At 33.4% G+C, this 18,025-nt stretch overlaps 2 protein-coding genes across 2 annotated transcripts; both read right to left on the bottom strand.

Moving 5' to 3' along the window:
* Nucleotides 1–402: 402 nt before the first annotated feature.
* LOC120208084 (peroxisome biosynthesis protein PAS1-like) lies at nucleotides 403–5,934 on the bottom strand. Its single transcript, XM_039207470.1, has 15 exons — nucleotides 5,537–5,934; nucleotides 4,542–4,663; nucleotides 4,355–4,443; nucleotides 4,236–4,271; nucleotides 3,930–4,023; nucleotides 3,634–3,676; nucleotides 3,402–3,502; nucleotides 3,217–3,278; nucleotides 2,494–3,075; nucleotides 2,249–2,389; nucleotides 1,587–2,155; nucleotides 1,366–1,501; nucleotides 1,209–1,277; nucleotides 987–1,106; nucleotides 403–795 (listed from the first exon to the last, which is right to left on the bottom strand). The coding sequence occupies exons 1-15, from the start codon at nucleotides 5,740–5,742 to the stop codon at nucleotides 682–684; spliced, it is 2,484 nt and encodes an 827-aa protein (XP_039063401.1). The 5' UTR covers nucleotides 5,743–5,934; the 3' UTR covers nucleotides 403–681.
* A 7,442-nt stretch (nucleotides 5,935–13,376) lies between these two features.
* Nucleotides 13,377–14,365, bottom strand: LOC120207982 (probable membrane-associated kinase regulator 6). Its single transcript, XM_039207389.1, has 2 exons — nucleotides 13,574–14,365; nucleotides 13,377–13,475 (listed from the first exon to the last, which is right to left on the bottom strand). Exons 1-2 carry the CDS (start codon nucleotides 14,232–14,234, stop codon nucleotides 13,468–13,470), a joined length of 669 nt encoding a protein of 222 aa, XP_039063320.1. The 5' UTR covers nucleotides 14,235–14,365; the 3' UTR covers nucleotides 13,377–13,467.
* Between the last annotated feature and the right edge of the window lie 3,660 nt (nucleotides 14,366–18,025).

Here is an 18,025-nt window from a genome sequence, read left to right as displayed (position 1 = left end):
CCGGATTTTTTGTAGATTGCTTAATTTATTTCGAATTTCAATTTAGAGTGATTTCTGAGATTTTGCTATTTTTGGAAAAATTCGGATAAAGACGAATTTTGGCTATAACAGTCCGACTTGTGGACTGATTTTCGCATTGTTTGATTATATATTATTCTATTAAACCCTAGAGACTTTTTCTCTGGTTTTTTGGACGAATTTTCTCCTTTGAATCATCTGTTGGAACTAGACCGCAGGATAATCGCTATTCTGTCCGGCGTCAACTGTTCATACAGGCCTCAACAATCCTTCTTCGGTTTATCTTATTTTACTCATCCGATTCTGTATCTACATATGAGTAAATCAATTCTGTTCCTCTATTTTAATTATTTATTTATTTGTTTTGTTCGATTCAATAATAATTAATGTTTATTATTATTATTTTTATCTCGAATTAACATCTTATCTAACAATATATATGTAATTCACACACCCTAGCAAGAGCTCTGCTGTTGTATTGTTCGGCATTTCGGATCCGGGCCGGAGCTTTCCGTCTTCAATGCTACCCCCATCCCATGTAAGACTGGTGAGTATTGTTGAACACTTATATTTTTATTGCAGGGCTTTTGGCATCACCGAATTTTTTTTTCTCTTTCATGGAGAACTCTGTTGATGAGGATTTGAGATGCCTTGTTTTACAATCTAAAGGAAGTAAGTTAACTGCTCCTTCTTCCTCGAACCTCCTTCGCCGTATAAATCGTTCCATTGCTTTAGCTCTGCCATTATCGATCCTTCGGAAGCAAAGCTAGCAGCAACCTACATGCATTTAAAATGACATTTGATATTGAATTGCACTTGGATAACAAAAGGATATGCATTTCTGATTTATATACGACTAATCGATGACGGCTTTCAAATATCACATCCGATATTAATGGCAAAACACTAACTCCGCCGATGGGAGACGTTGCAGCGTTTCAGGCAAAAGGTTTATAACCAGAATTTACCTGATTCTTTGCTTGTCTCATATCTTCCATGTTTAAAGGTCTCAAAGAGATTACTAGTTCCTCGTTCTCGTCTTTCATCTCTGATACATCTTCCAAGCTCTTGCCTCGCCCATTCTTCTCCTATAGGAAAGTTATTGAAATCGGAAATAGATAAGATACATCGTCACTGGATTCGAGTAACACGAAGACAATGTAAAAGAACAAAGAGATTGTGTAGTTCACCTGATCCTTCAACCTCTCCTGCTTTAACAACTCCCTAACAGGTCGATAAGCCGCCGTCACACACAAGTTCTGTTCACGGTAACATTTTTTTAGGCCATTAGTCGTTAATAGTTCGATATAAATCAATGATAAATGTTGTGAGATAAAAAATACAAACCTTGAGATCACTTCCACTGTATCCTTCTGTCATGGTTGCAAGCTCCTTATAATCGAGATCTTCGACTTTCTCTTTTACCAATAAAGTTCTCAAAATTATTTCCCGACTATCAACGGACGGAAGGCTGACCATAATTCTGGTCAGAATGGAAAGCACACGAGTAAGATAAGATGCTCGATCATATCGAGCTGTAAGCAAGTCGGTCCATGAATTGAACTTACCTGCGCTCGAAACGTCTAATTATTGCTTCATCAAGGTCAAATGGCCTGTTGGTTGCAGCAAGGACAAGAATCCGCTGACCAGCTTTAGTCAATAGACCATCCCAATGTGTCATGAACTCGTTCTTAATTTTCCGCATAGCCTCATGCTCCCCGACTCTAGTCCTTTGCCCCAGCATGCTATCGACTTCGTCTACGAAAATAATGGTCGGCGCAACCTTCGCTGCTAATGTAAATAAGGCTCTCACGTTCTTTTCATCTTCGCCGAACCATTTCGACGTGATGGTGGACATTGAGACATTAATGAAACTTGCTCCTGCTTCATTTGCAATGGCCTTTGCCAGCATTGTTTTCCCGGTACCAGGAGGCCCGAAGAGTAATATTCCTCTGCATGGCTTGAGAAGCCCCCCTTTGAAGAGATCCGGCCTTCGAAGAGGGAGCATAACCAGCTCTTGAAGCGATTCTTTGATATCATCCATGGCACAGATATCGGCAAACGTCACTCCAATATCATTAGCAGGGATAACCTCTGACCTTATTCTTTTCTCGAACTCATTATCGGGAGGAACTTCCTGCATGTACGTTGTATCTGTAGTAAGAAAAATACAATGAAAGGACTGAAGGAAAAAGACACCTGAGAAAAGGGGTAGTGGACATAAACTTACAGGCTCTTTTGCCGGCGGCGGCTTCTCTCTGTCCTCCTTCGCACCAGAAAGGGTCTTCTCGGACTCATTTTTGCTTTCAGATGCAGTGGTGTCCGATTTCGGTTCCGTTTTTGTACTTACAACCTCCTCACCTTCATTTTCCTAAGGTTAACAGAGAGGGGTAAACAGTTAATCCAGAAGTATAAAGTTACCAAGATCCTTATTGCTTGATTTCTACTGAACACAAACTAGCATTAGAGCAAAACCTTGGCAGGTTCGGCTTTTGTCTCCAATTTTAAGGTATCCTTCCCACAACTTTTTCCTTGGAATATGTTCAATCCATGGGACAAGCTCTTGGATGATATAACAAGCTTTCCATTTCGGTATTCCGGATGCTTATTGTTCATCAAGTGATAAGAGATTGCCGATACCACGATTTCTTCGATATAATTACCTAAGACCATGGTGTCCGCATGACAGATAGAACTCAAATCATCGCATTCGAGGTCATTTGCAGCAAGTACCTCAACAATGTGGTTTCTGTTATCTTGAACTTGAAGCACCTTCATATCCTCCTCGAGTTTGGTTTTCCAGCTATCAAGATGATTTTCATCTTCGGGTGGTTTTATCTCGATATTGTACGAGAATAATACCGAGAGCCTCTCGTCAACCTCCCTGTATTTGTCTTCTGTGTCCAACATCCTGGAACCGAGTATCAACACGGAATGTGGAAGTTCGTTCAACAACTTTTGAAACAGATTATATAACTGTTCCGATTGAAGAAGGAGCTTATCGACATCCCTCAGGTATAAGATGATGGAAGTGGTTCCCGATACCGAAACCAGCACCTGCAAGAAAACAACAGCACACATATAGTATGGTGTTGATATGGAACGTATGTAAAACATATAAAGGCATGTGTACCTCATCATCTAGAAATATCATTCATGATTCATCTCCAAAAGGACTACTTCGAATTTACGGCATACCTTGTAAAGTGACTGCAGAAATAGTTTTGGATCAAAGCACCAACTGCTACTGCGCTTGTGCACTGATCAAACAAACAAAAATGACCGGATATCGTATTTTTAACCTTTCGACTGTAATAATTGATAATACCATACATATCATTAGGCTTTCCGGAAAGAACTAAAGAAGGTATTTGAAGTGTAACCTGGATTTGTGACAGCCGAAGTTGAAGAGATGCTACTCATGTCAGATGATGTAGGGACATTTCTTTTGAGTTTCGGAAGAATGCTCGAACCTCCCGTAGCCCTGCAAATGATTGAACAAGAAGGATATATGGGACACTCCGATCCAGCAATAACAACGGGCCACTAATTACGATAACCACTTGGTGCTCTTGTACCATAAAATGGGATAAACTAAAGGATAAAAGTGATTACCTGGAGTTTATATCAGTAGTACTACCATGTCGACGAAATGTACCTGTAAGAAGAATCTTGATTAAAACTACACTGAAATAAAGGTGAGAAATGGAGAACCACCAACAAGAAATGAAAAGATTAAGATGACAAGAGAAAAGTAAAACCGAGCATGTTTCATAACATAATCATGACAACGAATCAAAAACAAAACCACAAGAGCATGACTAGCTAAGCAGGCTTCATTAGAGAATCAAAATGCAGAAAAATGAAGCTTAAAGAGGCAATTTTCTTCGGTTAACAAGTTGACAGAATACCTTTTGTTTCTTCTCTTTGCGGAAGGAGTGAAAAAGAACAAAACAAGCTATTCATTCGATCAAAAGTCACCTCCGAGATGGACCTTTTCAAAGCCTGCAAAAGATGCAACTAAATTAGAGAATGTGATATGCCATGGTAAATAACATATCGACCACGAATTAATAAGATTGAATTAACTCAAGAAAGGCACATCAAAGGGATATATTGTTGAACCACATCATTCAATTTCAGACTCGAGCACAACCATGTCCGATGTGTGCATACAGTCACATTGATAAAAAACCAAAACCGAAAATACAACTTACGAGTTCTTTCTTGGTACAACCATATTTGCTCTGCATCTGTGACAGAATAATCATAGAACAAATAAGTAGGATTCTACGACAGTTGAAGCTCGATGATTATTAAAATTGTGCCTATTTACCTTGAGAGAAAAATCAGTAATGTCCAAAAGCAGTAGCTTGGATTCAAAGTGATGCGCCAAAGCCTTGGCAAGCTTTTGCTGGTATAGCTCTTCACAAGAATCAAAAAGGCAGAACACTAGGTTAATAATGAACTCGGACAGGCGAATATCTTAATGTAGAATTACCAAAACAATTCCAGATACATACCAGCAGGTCCTGAGAGCAAAATAGCTTTGCTGACAGGGGAAAGGTTCCGCGTGTGCCTAGAAACTTCGCTGTGTTTTAATTGGACATATGCAGTACTCGTCAATAATGCCCGAGTTCTTTCGCTGTATTAAACACCATTAAAAGGAGTAAATTTGTGAAACTATTATAACTTCAAAAAAGATCAGAATGAATGCCTTAAACTTCTAGTAATGCATGTTTTTGAATAAAATGTAAAATTTCCGACTTCAATGGATAAATAAACTCAATTGATGAGGAAATAGAACTAAAAGGCCTGACAGCCACCAAGGGGCAGAATCCCTCAAAATTGTACCTAAAGGGAAGAAATCCCTCAAAATTAAAATAAAGGAACATTCAAAGCCAGAGCAAAACCTGCAGCTTTCATGGAGTTCAAGATCTAAGATTGTCCAAAAATAGTCTATATCCTAACCTGAAATCATTTTATGAATATTGATATGTTCAAACACTATGCAACAGGCACTATCATGTTGAAGAATCAATATATATCTCAGTCTGCTTAACTTTCATGACAAAAATGGAAACAGATTCCATGGCCCATATATGATCCAAAATCATATATCTCTGAAGAACAAATCCATCTAGGAACTTCAACCCAGGAAAAAAGAGAGGGTTAATTGATATAATCAAAATACATCCAAAAATCAAAAGGAAATGTAACAAAATAAAAAGATCACGGATGTTAATGGCTTTTAGTAGCATGTGCAAAGAATATCTCCATGGCAGAGCATGCCACCATGGCACATGGAGCCCTGATACATACCAAAACCAACAACTTTTTTGTTTTCCTCTTTCTATAACTGATTGGAGACCAATATCAAACACAAGAAAAACATGATAGCAGTATGTCACAAAAAACAATCATTTTATCTTCCTTTTAACAAGTATATGGATGTGAAAACAAAATCTTAATGCAAAAACACCAGAACCAAAGGAAAAGGACCCATCATTGGCTTTACCTAAGGTAATAAGGAAAGTCATCAAAGGTGACCTTGCTGAGTTTCCCAAGTTTAACTCGTATCATAAGTTCCTGCTCAATCTGCTCCCCTGTAAGGCCATCATCTGCAATGGTGTTGCCAGTCCATTTGCTCACAGTTTGCCCAGAGGCCAATCCAAGGCCAACCCCAACACTTAAAGCTGAGAAGAACATCCCCTTTTGTTCCATTTTCTCTGTCTAACAACACAAAAGGAACGTCATTTTCCTTCTCAAATGAAACAAAAGCTTCACCTTTTTCTGTTCTTCTCCCTTCTTCTTCCTCCTTTGTTCTATCTTGGCATATAAAAGTATGATTCTTTTAACAACATCCAAATATTCATATAAAAACACAGCCCAGGAGAGAAGATTCAAGAGAAAGGAAAATGGAAAGGGAGGCTTCAGAGATGAAAAATAAATAATGGATTGTTGAGAATCGAAGAGAGAATGAATTTAGCTATATGTATTAGGCCGAAAAAACGTTGAGGTAAAGGGTGTTTTGACAGGTAAAGGACTAAAGCCATTAGCTTGCATTCTTCAACTATTTATAGCATGCTATACAAATACTATAGGGAGGAAATTGCTATACAAATATTATTTTACCGGGAAAAAAACAAACGTGAAAGTTTTTACTTGGCATTTTGCCTTTGTTTTCTTTTTTACTTTACCGGTGACCAGCTTCTCTCCTTGTTTATTTGTTTTCTTTTTATTAGGTTTTTCTTTTATTTATTTATTTCATTAATCATAGTTTAAGAAAAAAAATTCTTTTAGTTGTTATAAATGAAAGTTTTTTTTAACGGTAAATGAAGCCAAAGGCTGGATTAATAGTGTCTTATACGAGTGTAAGGAGGTCTAGAAATGTCTTTCGTCCTTTAGATTCATCAGTTGAGGCGGAGGGGTTTTCCAGAAGTTTGAGTGAACCATCAGGGAGGGAGGTGCTTTTGGAGAAGAGATCAGCCGAAGCATTTGCTTCCCTTTTAGTAAGAAGGAATTCAATTGCCCAAGCTCTGCGGTAGAGATAGTCAATGGCACTCACAATAGAGAAAGGGCCGTTTTGGAGGTTGTCTTAAGGTCATCTCCAGTACATCATTAGATAGAGAAAATTTCCATTTTAGAGATGAATTTCAATTCTAGTCCATCTCTATTTTCAACGTTATATTTTCAACGTTAGAGTAGAAAACAACTACAGTGATACTCTACATCTAGAGTTGTATTGCACTACGTATTATTTTTTGTTATTTTTATATTTTTTTGTTTTTTTATTTTCTTTTGTTATTTTCTTTTGTTATTTTCTTTTTCTTTGTTATATTATTTTCTCTTTTATATTTTTTATTGTAATTTCTACACAATAAAATAAAAATTAAACATAATATAATAAATTTAAGTAGATTAAATTACAAAATAAATAAAAATACATTGAAATTAGACAAATAAACATACTAATAGTTAAATATTGTGAATAAAGTAGAGTTGGTGATAATATAGAGATAGTGATGAAGATGAATTATTGTTTCATCTTTAGAGTAGAGATAGAGATGTTGTAGAGTAGAGATGAGGGCTGGATATATTTAGTTATTTTTTTATATATCTCTATTTTATAAAATAATTTATTATAGAACTATATTTGAGGTAGCCTTTTCAATTTATATCGATTTAGTTTTTTTTATATATATTTCTATTTTATATTCTCAAATATAAAAAATAAATTTCGATTGAGTTATGATAAAATCAATTTATCAACATATATTAATATTAACAGTATTTTTTTAATTGATAACTATATTTGTTTATATCTATTAATTTTTAATTATTTAGTCAGTTAATATATTTTTTTGTGTGATTTTATTTTATTTTATTTAGATCAACTCTAATTATATATATATATATATATTAAAATTTTGACCAAAAACGATTGTCGTATAATTTGAGGTGGACCATCGTAGGGACCAACAGGAACTTTGTTTTCTATCAATTACTTTTTTAATATTAATTTAATATTAAAAAATTAAAATTTTGAGAAATAAGTAAAATAAGTTTTACTAGACCCCCAATTGAAAAACAGTAGGTACTACTTGTGCGTACATTAATTCTTATATATTTTGGGGTCTCTTTATTTTATTTTGATCTCCTTTAATAAATTTTTAGTTTTGTCCCAGTGTAAGAATTGAGGAAGTTGATTATAGACATTGGCCTACCATGGGAATCAATTGTAGAACTTGCCAGTTGCCATTAGGGACACATTGAAGAAATATCGTTCTTTCATTTCATTGGATTCTTCTTCCCTTCCAAATTCAACAGTTCTCCCTACTGGTTGAGTGGGGAGAAGTAACAATCGTGAATTTGTTTTTGTTTAGAAATAGTTTTGTTTCCCTTTTGGCAAGATTCGAATAGGCGATTACAATACGATATTTTAAGGTAATATTTGATAATGAATATTCAAATATCCCTATAAACGTCGTGCTAGAACTCAAAATCTTTGGAGATAATAATTATCTTTTAACCATTAAAATCTTTTGATTCGTGCTACTTTTAGCCTCTTACAAAATGGCAGAAGGGAAGGTTGTTGAAGATGTGAAGGGGAATGAAAAGGGTGAGAGCTCTTATCATTTATCAAGATATCAAAATTCAAGGGGGGTATCTTTTGGACAATGCTTTTGGGGTTTGGGGTCTGTTGAAGAAGAAGAAGACGAAGAAAGAAAGAAAATGTGAGATTCCAATACTCATCTGACTCTGTCTCTTTGCCTTCCCACATCAGCATCACATGCAATGGGTTAAAAATCCTTTTATTGGCCAGCATTTCTATTTGTGGGTTACACGTCATGCCGTATTGTCAGTAGGGTGTATTCGATTAAGATAAAATCTTTACATTTGGGGTATATGCCTTTACTTTTGGAATGAATCAACGGACGAATTAGGCATTTTCTTTTCATTTCTTATGAATATGATTGAAATATCTTCTTCTTCTTTTTTGTTAAAGGGGTTGCAAGTGAGGTTTCATATGACTTTATATTTGTTCATTTGTAGAACATGTAAGCTCACAGTGCCCCCATTGGCTTCTGCTATGATTCATTAATGGTCCTCTGTTGTTAGATCGCAAGTTGGCTTTTCCAAACACAAATTGCATGCAAGTGCATTATTGAATATAGAATCAGAGGTGGGGCTCAATAGATACCCAATTATATTTCATCAATGCATGTATTAGCCCAACCATACACCATACTTTAATTCAATTTTGTGCTATTGCGACAGCCTAACAGATGGTTCGTTTTTTTAGGATATATATATATATATATATATATATATATATATATATATATATATGAGACGATCACAAACAACTTTTTAAGGTAAACACAATTAGTGAAATAAATAATTAATCAAAAAAAAAATAAATTTCAAGATATGCACATATTCGTCCTGAAAATAAGTTGTATTTGTCAGGGACGAAGCTATATTATAACCGAAAGACACTATAATCCTTAATTTTGATAATTTAATTATAATTTAGATCACTGATAATGTTAAAATTATTAGGGTTAAAACTCGATCCATTTAAATAATTGTATTGTTTCCTTATGCAAAAGGTATAACCTAATAACCAATAGAAATATATAACTATGAGCTTATGTGTGTGCCATTAATGGACCATTAAACTCTAGCCGTTCATTGTGATTTATTAGTGCCACAAAGTATAAGGAGAAAACCAGAATAAAAAATTAAAAAGACATGCTTTAAAATGAGCACTTAGGACGTAAAATAACACATTTATTTATTTATATTGTTTTGGAAAAATAATGGTCAAAAAGGTGTTTGCGTTTAGTAAGTATGAATTTAGAACTTCATAATATATATCGGTAAACTATAACGTCAGTTACTAAACTTTAAAATATTTCAATGTAAGCACTAAATTTTGATTTGAGTTTAATTAAAATATTAGGCTATTAAATTCGAAACGGTATTATGACATGATAATTTCGGTACTAACATGAAAGTAAAAAAAAAACACTCTCATTAAAATTATGTTTTTTTATTATTCATTTTCAATTCTGGTTGAAAGTCGTCATTCTTGGACATCTTTTGTGACAATCCTAAATAACGATGAATTTGTCTCATAATCTTCTACCACTTTGTTGGTTTAGATTATTTCTAAAATCTCTTTAAAACCCACAAAATTAAACATAAGTTGATCGTGAAAATATTCTTTTAAGAAGACAAATACATAACTTGAAGCTAGTTTCATCAAACATAAGTTGGACGAGACCAGAACATTAGCACGTTGAACTTTTATATTGATTTTCATCGATTTTGAGAGAGTTTTACGGAAAACCAATTTGAGGATGAGAAAGATGAGTGAAATATGAATGTTTTGCTATCAATCTTACTACGAATGATGAACGGTAATGGACAACGATTGAGCGATAGAGACAATTGGAAGAGATGATAATTTTCTTTAAATCCGAGACAGAAATAATCATCTCGTCACATCTTTAATGATTTAACAACACAATACCCTAATTGAACCAAAAATCAAAGTTCAATACTTACATTTTAAAATTAACTACTAATATCGATATAAAACTTAAACTTCAGTGACTAACGGTATAATTTTCCCCATATAAATTGTTTCAAATAGTTGACGAAAATGTGTAAAGGGAATATTAAACAATGGAACTCGTCCAACTTTCGAATGATTATCTCTCTCCTTTCTCTCTCATATATATATATATATATATAACACTATTCACTTTATGAAAACAGAGTCCCCTTCCATCAATTTTGTATATTAATCAAACCCTAAAAGTTGCAGAAAAGACGTGTGAAAACCCACTTGTCCACTTGTCTTTCGTTTTCATCTCTGCTGTTAATTTCCAAGGGAGATACCAACTATTTTGTTCCCACGTTTATAAATTTAACCCTTTGATTTCGATTCATCAATGTTTTTAAATTGTCAAACTTCGTATATTAATTTATATAATAAGCCCTATTATTATTTTAATCCGCAAACTGGTCCCTGTTTGGTAAAAATCCTTGGAGTGATTGGGCAATGGGCACACTGTGTGTGCAGTGAACCCCAATAATGAAGACAAGTCGTGGTCACCACCAGTGGTTTTCTCGGAAAAGAGTTTTGATTGAGCCCAGGGATTTGCCAGATTTTGCTTCTTCACCAAAGCTTACTCTTCTCGGGAAATTAGGTTGCCTTGTCCCACTTGTTCTTCGTCTTTATGATATCTCAAAGTCAAATACACTCAGCTCTATCACTAAAATTTCAAACTAAGAGTATGTTTGTTTACTTCTGAATGATTAAACGTTGAATGATTTAGAGGCTCTGTATGAATTAGCTCTGAATGTGACATACTGTTTGATAATTGCTCTGAATCATTCAGAATGTATTTTGATGCTGAATCATTCAACACTGTTTTGCTGAATCAGTCAGTACTGAATCATTCAGAGGTGCGAAACAAACACGCTGAATGTTGAACGGTTCAACATTCAGCGTTGAATGGTTCGATTCAGAGCCAAACAAACAACCCCTAATACTTCTTCAAGAACTCAAACATCAATTTTAGTGTTAAAAATAACATTGTTCTTTTTAGATAATTTAAATTCAAATTGCTTCGTATCTAAGTTTACGTAAATTTATCTAGATTTTTACAATAAATTTTTAGATAATTATATATTTTTACAATATATTCACGCAGTGAAAATCTAAATTGTCAATCACTTTGTGAACAAATGCCAAAAGCCCAATATGGATAATTCCACTTGTAAGGCTTGACCATCTACTACCAGCTATTGTTAGGCCTAAAATTTCAGAATCCTTGTATCTTATCTGCTTTGGGGGCTTATATAATGGGTTTAGGGTCCATTATAGGGAGTTCATATTATTTCGATGATTGTTCTTACATATGAAAAAGACCATGTTGTTGAAGCAATATAATAAAGTGATGGTCGAATCCGATTGTTTGGAAGTGATTATTTGTGCAAACTTGTCATTTCCTCCGATTAAAACGCTTGAATTTAGTTTGATTAATAATGATTATCGAAGACTAAACACAATACTTCAGCATGTGTTATTTTAGTGGATTTGTTGATACACTAATAAAATCATATTATCTAACATAAATAACCTTATTACAAACAAATTGATTTACATGAGTTCTTTTTTTTTTCCTTTCAAAATGTAGATAATAGGACCTTCATTATTGATGTCAATATTTGGGGACAAACACTCAAAATTTAATGTCTTGTTAGCCAGTTACGGTCACTTAATACATATAGCAATTTATCGTTGCTATAGGTATTAAGTAATCATAGTTGTGACAAACTAGGATTCTCTCCCCACACACTATAGCAACTTGGGGGAACCCTAGTTTAAGTAAATTGTACCGTATTAATTTGACTTCTCAATTTGTTTATTCATTAAATGGATAACACTACAAATATTTTGGGTAGGATCATAACGAAATTAGAGTCACAAACTCTAATAAGATAGATCCAGTAAAGATCAATGTTAGCAAGAGCTTGGCAACTTCTACTTGCACCATTTGTCCATGTCTCCCTATCCTTACTGGTTGGCATGTGAAGAAGTTTCTCATTTCATGTCCATCATTTTGCCAGTTCAATGGCTTAAGGGGACCAGAGTTTTTGTTTTCAGAGATCACATTATCCTCTCATTTGAATAAACCCCAATTGTTTTTCATCCTATAATCCCATTATCAGTTGAACCAAGAACCCATTTGTTTTCAGAGCTTCCTTGCCTTGCTTTTGGGGTTCATGATGATTTCCAACATAAATTTAGCTACTAATCTAAGCATTTAGAGACAAATGATTTGGTTTTATTAAATGAGGCAGTGCCACCTAAACAATCACATCATGCATGCATGAAAATCGTATCCTACAAAACTGCTGCAGATATATGGGCATCGAAAGTGCCCTAAACATGATTGTGTTCTGAAATAAAAAATAATAATTAATTTATTATCGGTATGTCTAACGGGATAAATCATTAGGTATTTTAAATAAAGTTAAGAGTTTGAATTTTAATAATGTGAATGGAAAAATTGAGTTAGAATGATCATCTTTATGATATTCGATTTGAATTAATTTATCAATAGTTATAAAAGAAATTTAAAATTCTAAATATAGATGGATAGTCAAGTAGGGTTACTTTGGACGAGTCCTACACAGGGTTTCAAATAGCAGCCCGCTACCGCGATAGCGTCCGCGATTTCGCGGTATCGCTGCCTTCCGCTACACCCGCGACCACCGCGATCACGATAAAAACGAAATGACCGAAAACGCGACCGCGATTTAAAACCCTGGCCCTACATAATCCATGCAACATGTTCCAATAAATTATTATAACTTAACCATGTTCTAATTTTTTGGGTTATTTTAAAAGGAATGATAACTATACATTATGGTACTTGAATTTCACTTTAAAAATCAATTTAGTACCTAAATTATTTGTGTTCTAATTGTGAATTTAAATTTAATTTCTTGATTCAAATTGGTACTTGAACTTAGTCCCAAAGTTTAAATTGTTGTCTAAATTTCTTTGTTCTAATTAGGTATTTTAAAATCCATAGTTTGAATCATATAACATATGAGTTCTCTATATTTTCATTGTGATTTCAGTTTTATAATGTATGACTTATTTTTTTCAAATATATTTTGTTTATAAATTCGATGGAATAAGATACATATGTATATAGTTCGGACGTGTTAAATGATTAATTCAAGAATTACATAAAAAGGTTATGAAGATGTCAATCGAATTTCAAAGTGCTAAAAGTTTCTTTTACATAATTACAGTACAAATGTACATTGTCAATGTCAGAACACAAGAACAAAAAACAAGTGGCCACATGATTTTCTTTGAGACAACCTGTTTTCTCTCTCAAATGGATCCTGCTTTCAGTTTCCTGGAAAATGAAACAGGAAAATAATATCAGCACCAGAGCTTGATGTTTCCCAATTGTAGAAGAAATAGAGCAATATCAAACAAGCAAACCAAGTGTACCGATTGATTTTTTGCAATGAAGAACCGCCTCGTAAATCGAGCTTTCGGAATCACACGACGTTCGCCACTCGTCGGCGGAGTACGCGACGCTAATTCGAGGGGATGTTGCGGTCGGATATAGCCAGTTCTTCCTCACCTGACCTCTTGGGTCGACACCTTCGGCTCTACCACTCGATATGTTTCCTCGCAACATGGTTCGATACAAAGGCCGAAGAAAATTCAAGTACTTTGAAAACATCCGCTTGGACAACCTTCGACGCCTTCTCCAAGAGGGATGATTCGATTTTCGTGGCGGAACCGCGAGGTCTGTCGCACGTGAAGCTGTATTAGGCAGGGTCGAAGTCAGATCGGAGACTTGGTACGCCTCAATCTTTGAAGTGTTAACGAAGAAAGGCATGACCCGGCCTTGCGAAAAGAGCTCATCGGCATGAACAAGGGTGAGGGGAGTTTGTGAATTGTGGAAATCAAACTTGAAATCTTGAGAGTTCCTAAAGAATCTCCTCGAAGGCGGCATCCTCGGGTCCATCTCGATGAACGAAGCTTCGTCGTACGTATCGATCGAAGCTCGGAGGGAGCCGTCTAGACCATCTAAAGAAGGCTTTAAGTTCACTAACCAACTATATGAAAAGCTTTCAATGGAAAGAGGCTGTGAAGTTTCCATGTCTGCCACTGGTATTGCAGGGAAAACGGAAGAGGAAGAGCATATTTATATATGATCATTTGGCAAGAGACAATGAATTTTAATAATTGAAAAGGGAAAATGGAGAAGAAGACACAGAAACATGAACCCCACAGTAGCACTCATTCACTGTGTCTTGTTCCATCAACAACACTTTACCCCACACCTTCCTTCCAACATTGCAAAAACAAGCGACCTATAACAAACTTCAAAACTTATTCGATATATTTAAATGATCTTAAACTCTAAATTATAAATTTAGAATATATATTTGATATCTGTCCTTTAAAGGATTTTAGGTTTATATTTATATTCGAATATGTGTCCAACACAAGTGAAGATACACGTTAGAAATGATGCTCATTGTCACACGTTTCTGCAGTTTGGTCCCTGAATCAGTTGAACATATATCTTAGAAATGATTGTTATTTTCATTTGCCGACAATGTACAGAAACAAAATGAGAAGACAAGGGTTGCCCTTTAGTTTTGTCGGAGAATGAAAAGACAGTGACCTAGGTTTCAGGGCCAAAAGCCAAGGACGGGAAGTGATAAGAAACCAACTGGTCCCTACGGTGTATCCTACTGCAGGACGACAAGCAATGGGAACAGAATTTTCAAGCATTCATGAAGCAGTTTAAGTAAAGGAATTAAAAGAATGTTTTTTTCCTTTTTATTTCAGGCTGTCTTGATTTTTGAAACTTATCTAACATCCTAACGTATAAAATAAAAGGAAAATTACTTGTTTGTATGCATGGATGACAATATGCAATGAAATCGAACATGAATACTTTTAAAAATAAACAAACGAGCACGAACATAATCTTATTCGTTCAAGCTCAATTTATTTACACCCTTTTACAAGAATCTTTACTTATGTCATACACATTGTTTTATACCTTTTAACTTAGATATTGATATGTTTTTTTTAAAATAATATTTATAATTTGTAATATTTTATAATTAGTTACAATTTAAAAATTACATATGTAACTCTTTTAATCTTTAATTAGTTAATATTTTAATAATATAATTAAAAATTATATGTTTACAATTAATATTTTAGTAAACTAATTCAAAATTAATTTTATAATTAATATTTTAACAATTTAAATAAAAAAAATATTTTTTTACAATTTATATTTTAATAATCTAATTAAAGTAAATTTTTATGAAATTAAAATTGAAAGAGTGATATACGTAATTAGTTGTTAACTGTAAAATTAATTTTTAATTAGATATTAATTGTAAAAATAATAATTTTTTAATTTTATTGTTAAAATATTAATCTAATTAAAAGCAAATTTTTATGAAATTAAAAATTAAAATAATTATATATGTATTTAGTTCTTATGAAATTAAAAGGTATAAACCAATGTGTACAACATAAGTAAAGATTCTTGTAAAATAATACCAACATAACATGTTCTAGTGGTAAAGCGTTAAGCCTTAATCCATAAGGCCTAGGTTTAATACCTTGTAATTGCAAATTTTGATTTCCTTCCAATTCTTAAACCAGTCATACGATGACACTTAATTAAAAATAATGACGTGTAACTTGTGTATAAGTTTTTGTTGACTAGACGTTTTTTTTTGATGACATGGAACAATGATATAGATATGTCACATCAATATTTTATCCAAGTGTACATGCTGAGTCAGCTTAATGTATTGGACGTTTGTTCATTGACAATTTTTAGAGAAAATAATTTTAGTGACTGAAAATGTCTTATAATATACTATTTTAATCAATTTTTTTTGAATTTACGAAAATAACCAATAAATTCGCAACGCGAACTTCAAATTCGTAACGCGATTACTCAAATTCGCGACGCTAACTCCGAATTCACGACGCAATTACCCAAATTCGCAACTCGATTCTCCAAATTTGCGTCGAATTCGCGACGCTAATTCTGAATTCGTGACGCGAACTCTAATTCGCAACGAGGTTCTCTAAATTTGTAACGCGATTTCCCCAAATTTGCAACGCGAACTCTAAATTCGCGACGCGATTTTCCAATTCGCGACGCTAATTCCGAATTCGCGCCCTTAACAACCGATTTATACCTGACATCCTTTTCTTTCCTATAAACTAGCATCAGCCAGAGTAATGCTTTTATGCTAAAATATATATATATATATATATATATATATAGTTTTCATCTTTAACCCAACCGTAAGTAAAAAAGGGTTAAAATATAATTTTATTATTTTAAATTTAAAAATATTAAGAGAATTAATTTTGATTATTTTTATTTTATCATGTTTTGCTTTATCCCTTTTGGATAACTTTTGAAATCTCTGTACATAGCAGGATTCGCGTCGCGAATTCGAAAATCGCGTTGCGAATTTGGAAACTGTGTTGCGAATTTGGAAACTGTGTTGCGAATTTGTTTGTTATTTTCGCAAATCAAAAAAAATTGATTAAAATCGTATATTATAAGACATTTTCGGTCACTGAAGTTATTTTCTCCAATTTTTAACCATGTAAAAGAGTCTTTTTGTATCAAAATAAAATGTTAAGGGTCAAAATTTTCTAAAAAATGAATAGGAATCAAAATGACCATATAATCAAACGTTAGGTACTATTTTTGTCATTATGGTTTTTATATGAAATACGAAATCATTTATTTTTATATGTTTTAGCTTTCTTTAGTTTTTTTTTTAATTTCTTAATCTAAGAGAGCAATATCAAACATATAATAATTCAAATTTTCGCGACAACATATGAGAGTTAATCTAATATTATTATAGCTCAATTTGAGAATATGATTAAATTTATTAAATAAAATATTGCTCTAAATTTATTAAAGAAGGATTTTGAGTTAATACTAAAAAAATAATTATATCATAAAAAATCATAATTGTTTTCTCTTAATTTCTTGTCTTACAATGAAGAAGAAGAAATTGAGTAGCTCATTCATCATTTCACTTCTCTCCCAATTTTTCTCCAATATAAAATTTTTAATCTAAGAGATTTTTTTTCCAATTTGATCAACCACTTAAAAAATACATAAATAAAATGATTGAGATTCAAGAATTTGAGTTTCTAAAGTCAAGATTAAATCCTACTACCGTCATTCTTGGTGGACAATCTGTAAATTTACATATAAGTATACCCTGACCCTAGATTTAGAGAGCCACCCTATCCTAAATTTTTTTCGATGCACAAAAAAAAGATACATATTTTTTAAGGGACCAAATTTAATAATTTAATATTATATATATATACAAATAAATATATTTAATTTTTGGGTAAACTACACATGTAGTGTTTAAATTATTACTTTTATTCTATTTTAATACTTAAACTCTATTGTTTTTTAAAATTATATCTAATATTTAGTGTAGACAGTCGTTTTTGTCCGGATCTAAAAAATATAAATATTATATTATTAATATTATTAATTTATATTATAATTATTTTGTAGGTCCCATGTTGAGCCTCACGTAAACCAACTGTTTCCCTTTGTGGGAAATGGGTTGTTCACCCATTATCTCCTCAACTCACGTTCTTGCTGGGAAGGGGGGACCTGCACAAACGGTGCCAATAAAAAGGGGAGAGGAGCTGAGGCAAGGGGGACTCTGAGGCTTGGACACATGCATGGATCAAAAGCAGGCCCTGCAAGGCGCAAGCAAAACAACAATGGCGTCTTTAGTACCCTTCAAAACACGAGAAACTCCATTAGCTTCTCTTCCCAATTGAAGTCCTCAATCACCACCAAGAATTCTTTAGCTCACAACAGCAAAATAAAGTTTTTTTTTCTCTCAAAAA

The sequence above is a fragment of the Hibiscus syriacus genome, unplaced genomic scaffold (genome assembly GCF_006381635.1).
Source record: "Hibiscus syriacus cultivar Baekdansim isolate YM2019G1 unplaced genomic scaffold, ASM638163v2 tig00000002_pilon, whole genome shotgun sequence".
In the NCBI taxonomy this organism is placed as follows: Eukaryota; Viridiplantae; Streptophyta; class Magnoliopsida; order Malvales; family Malvaceae; genus Hibiscus; species Hibiscus syriacus.
Note: the sequence above shows the minus strand (reverse complement) of the source record. Positions and strands in the feature narration are given on the sequence as shown.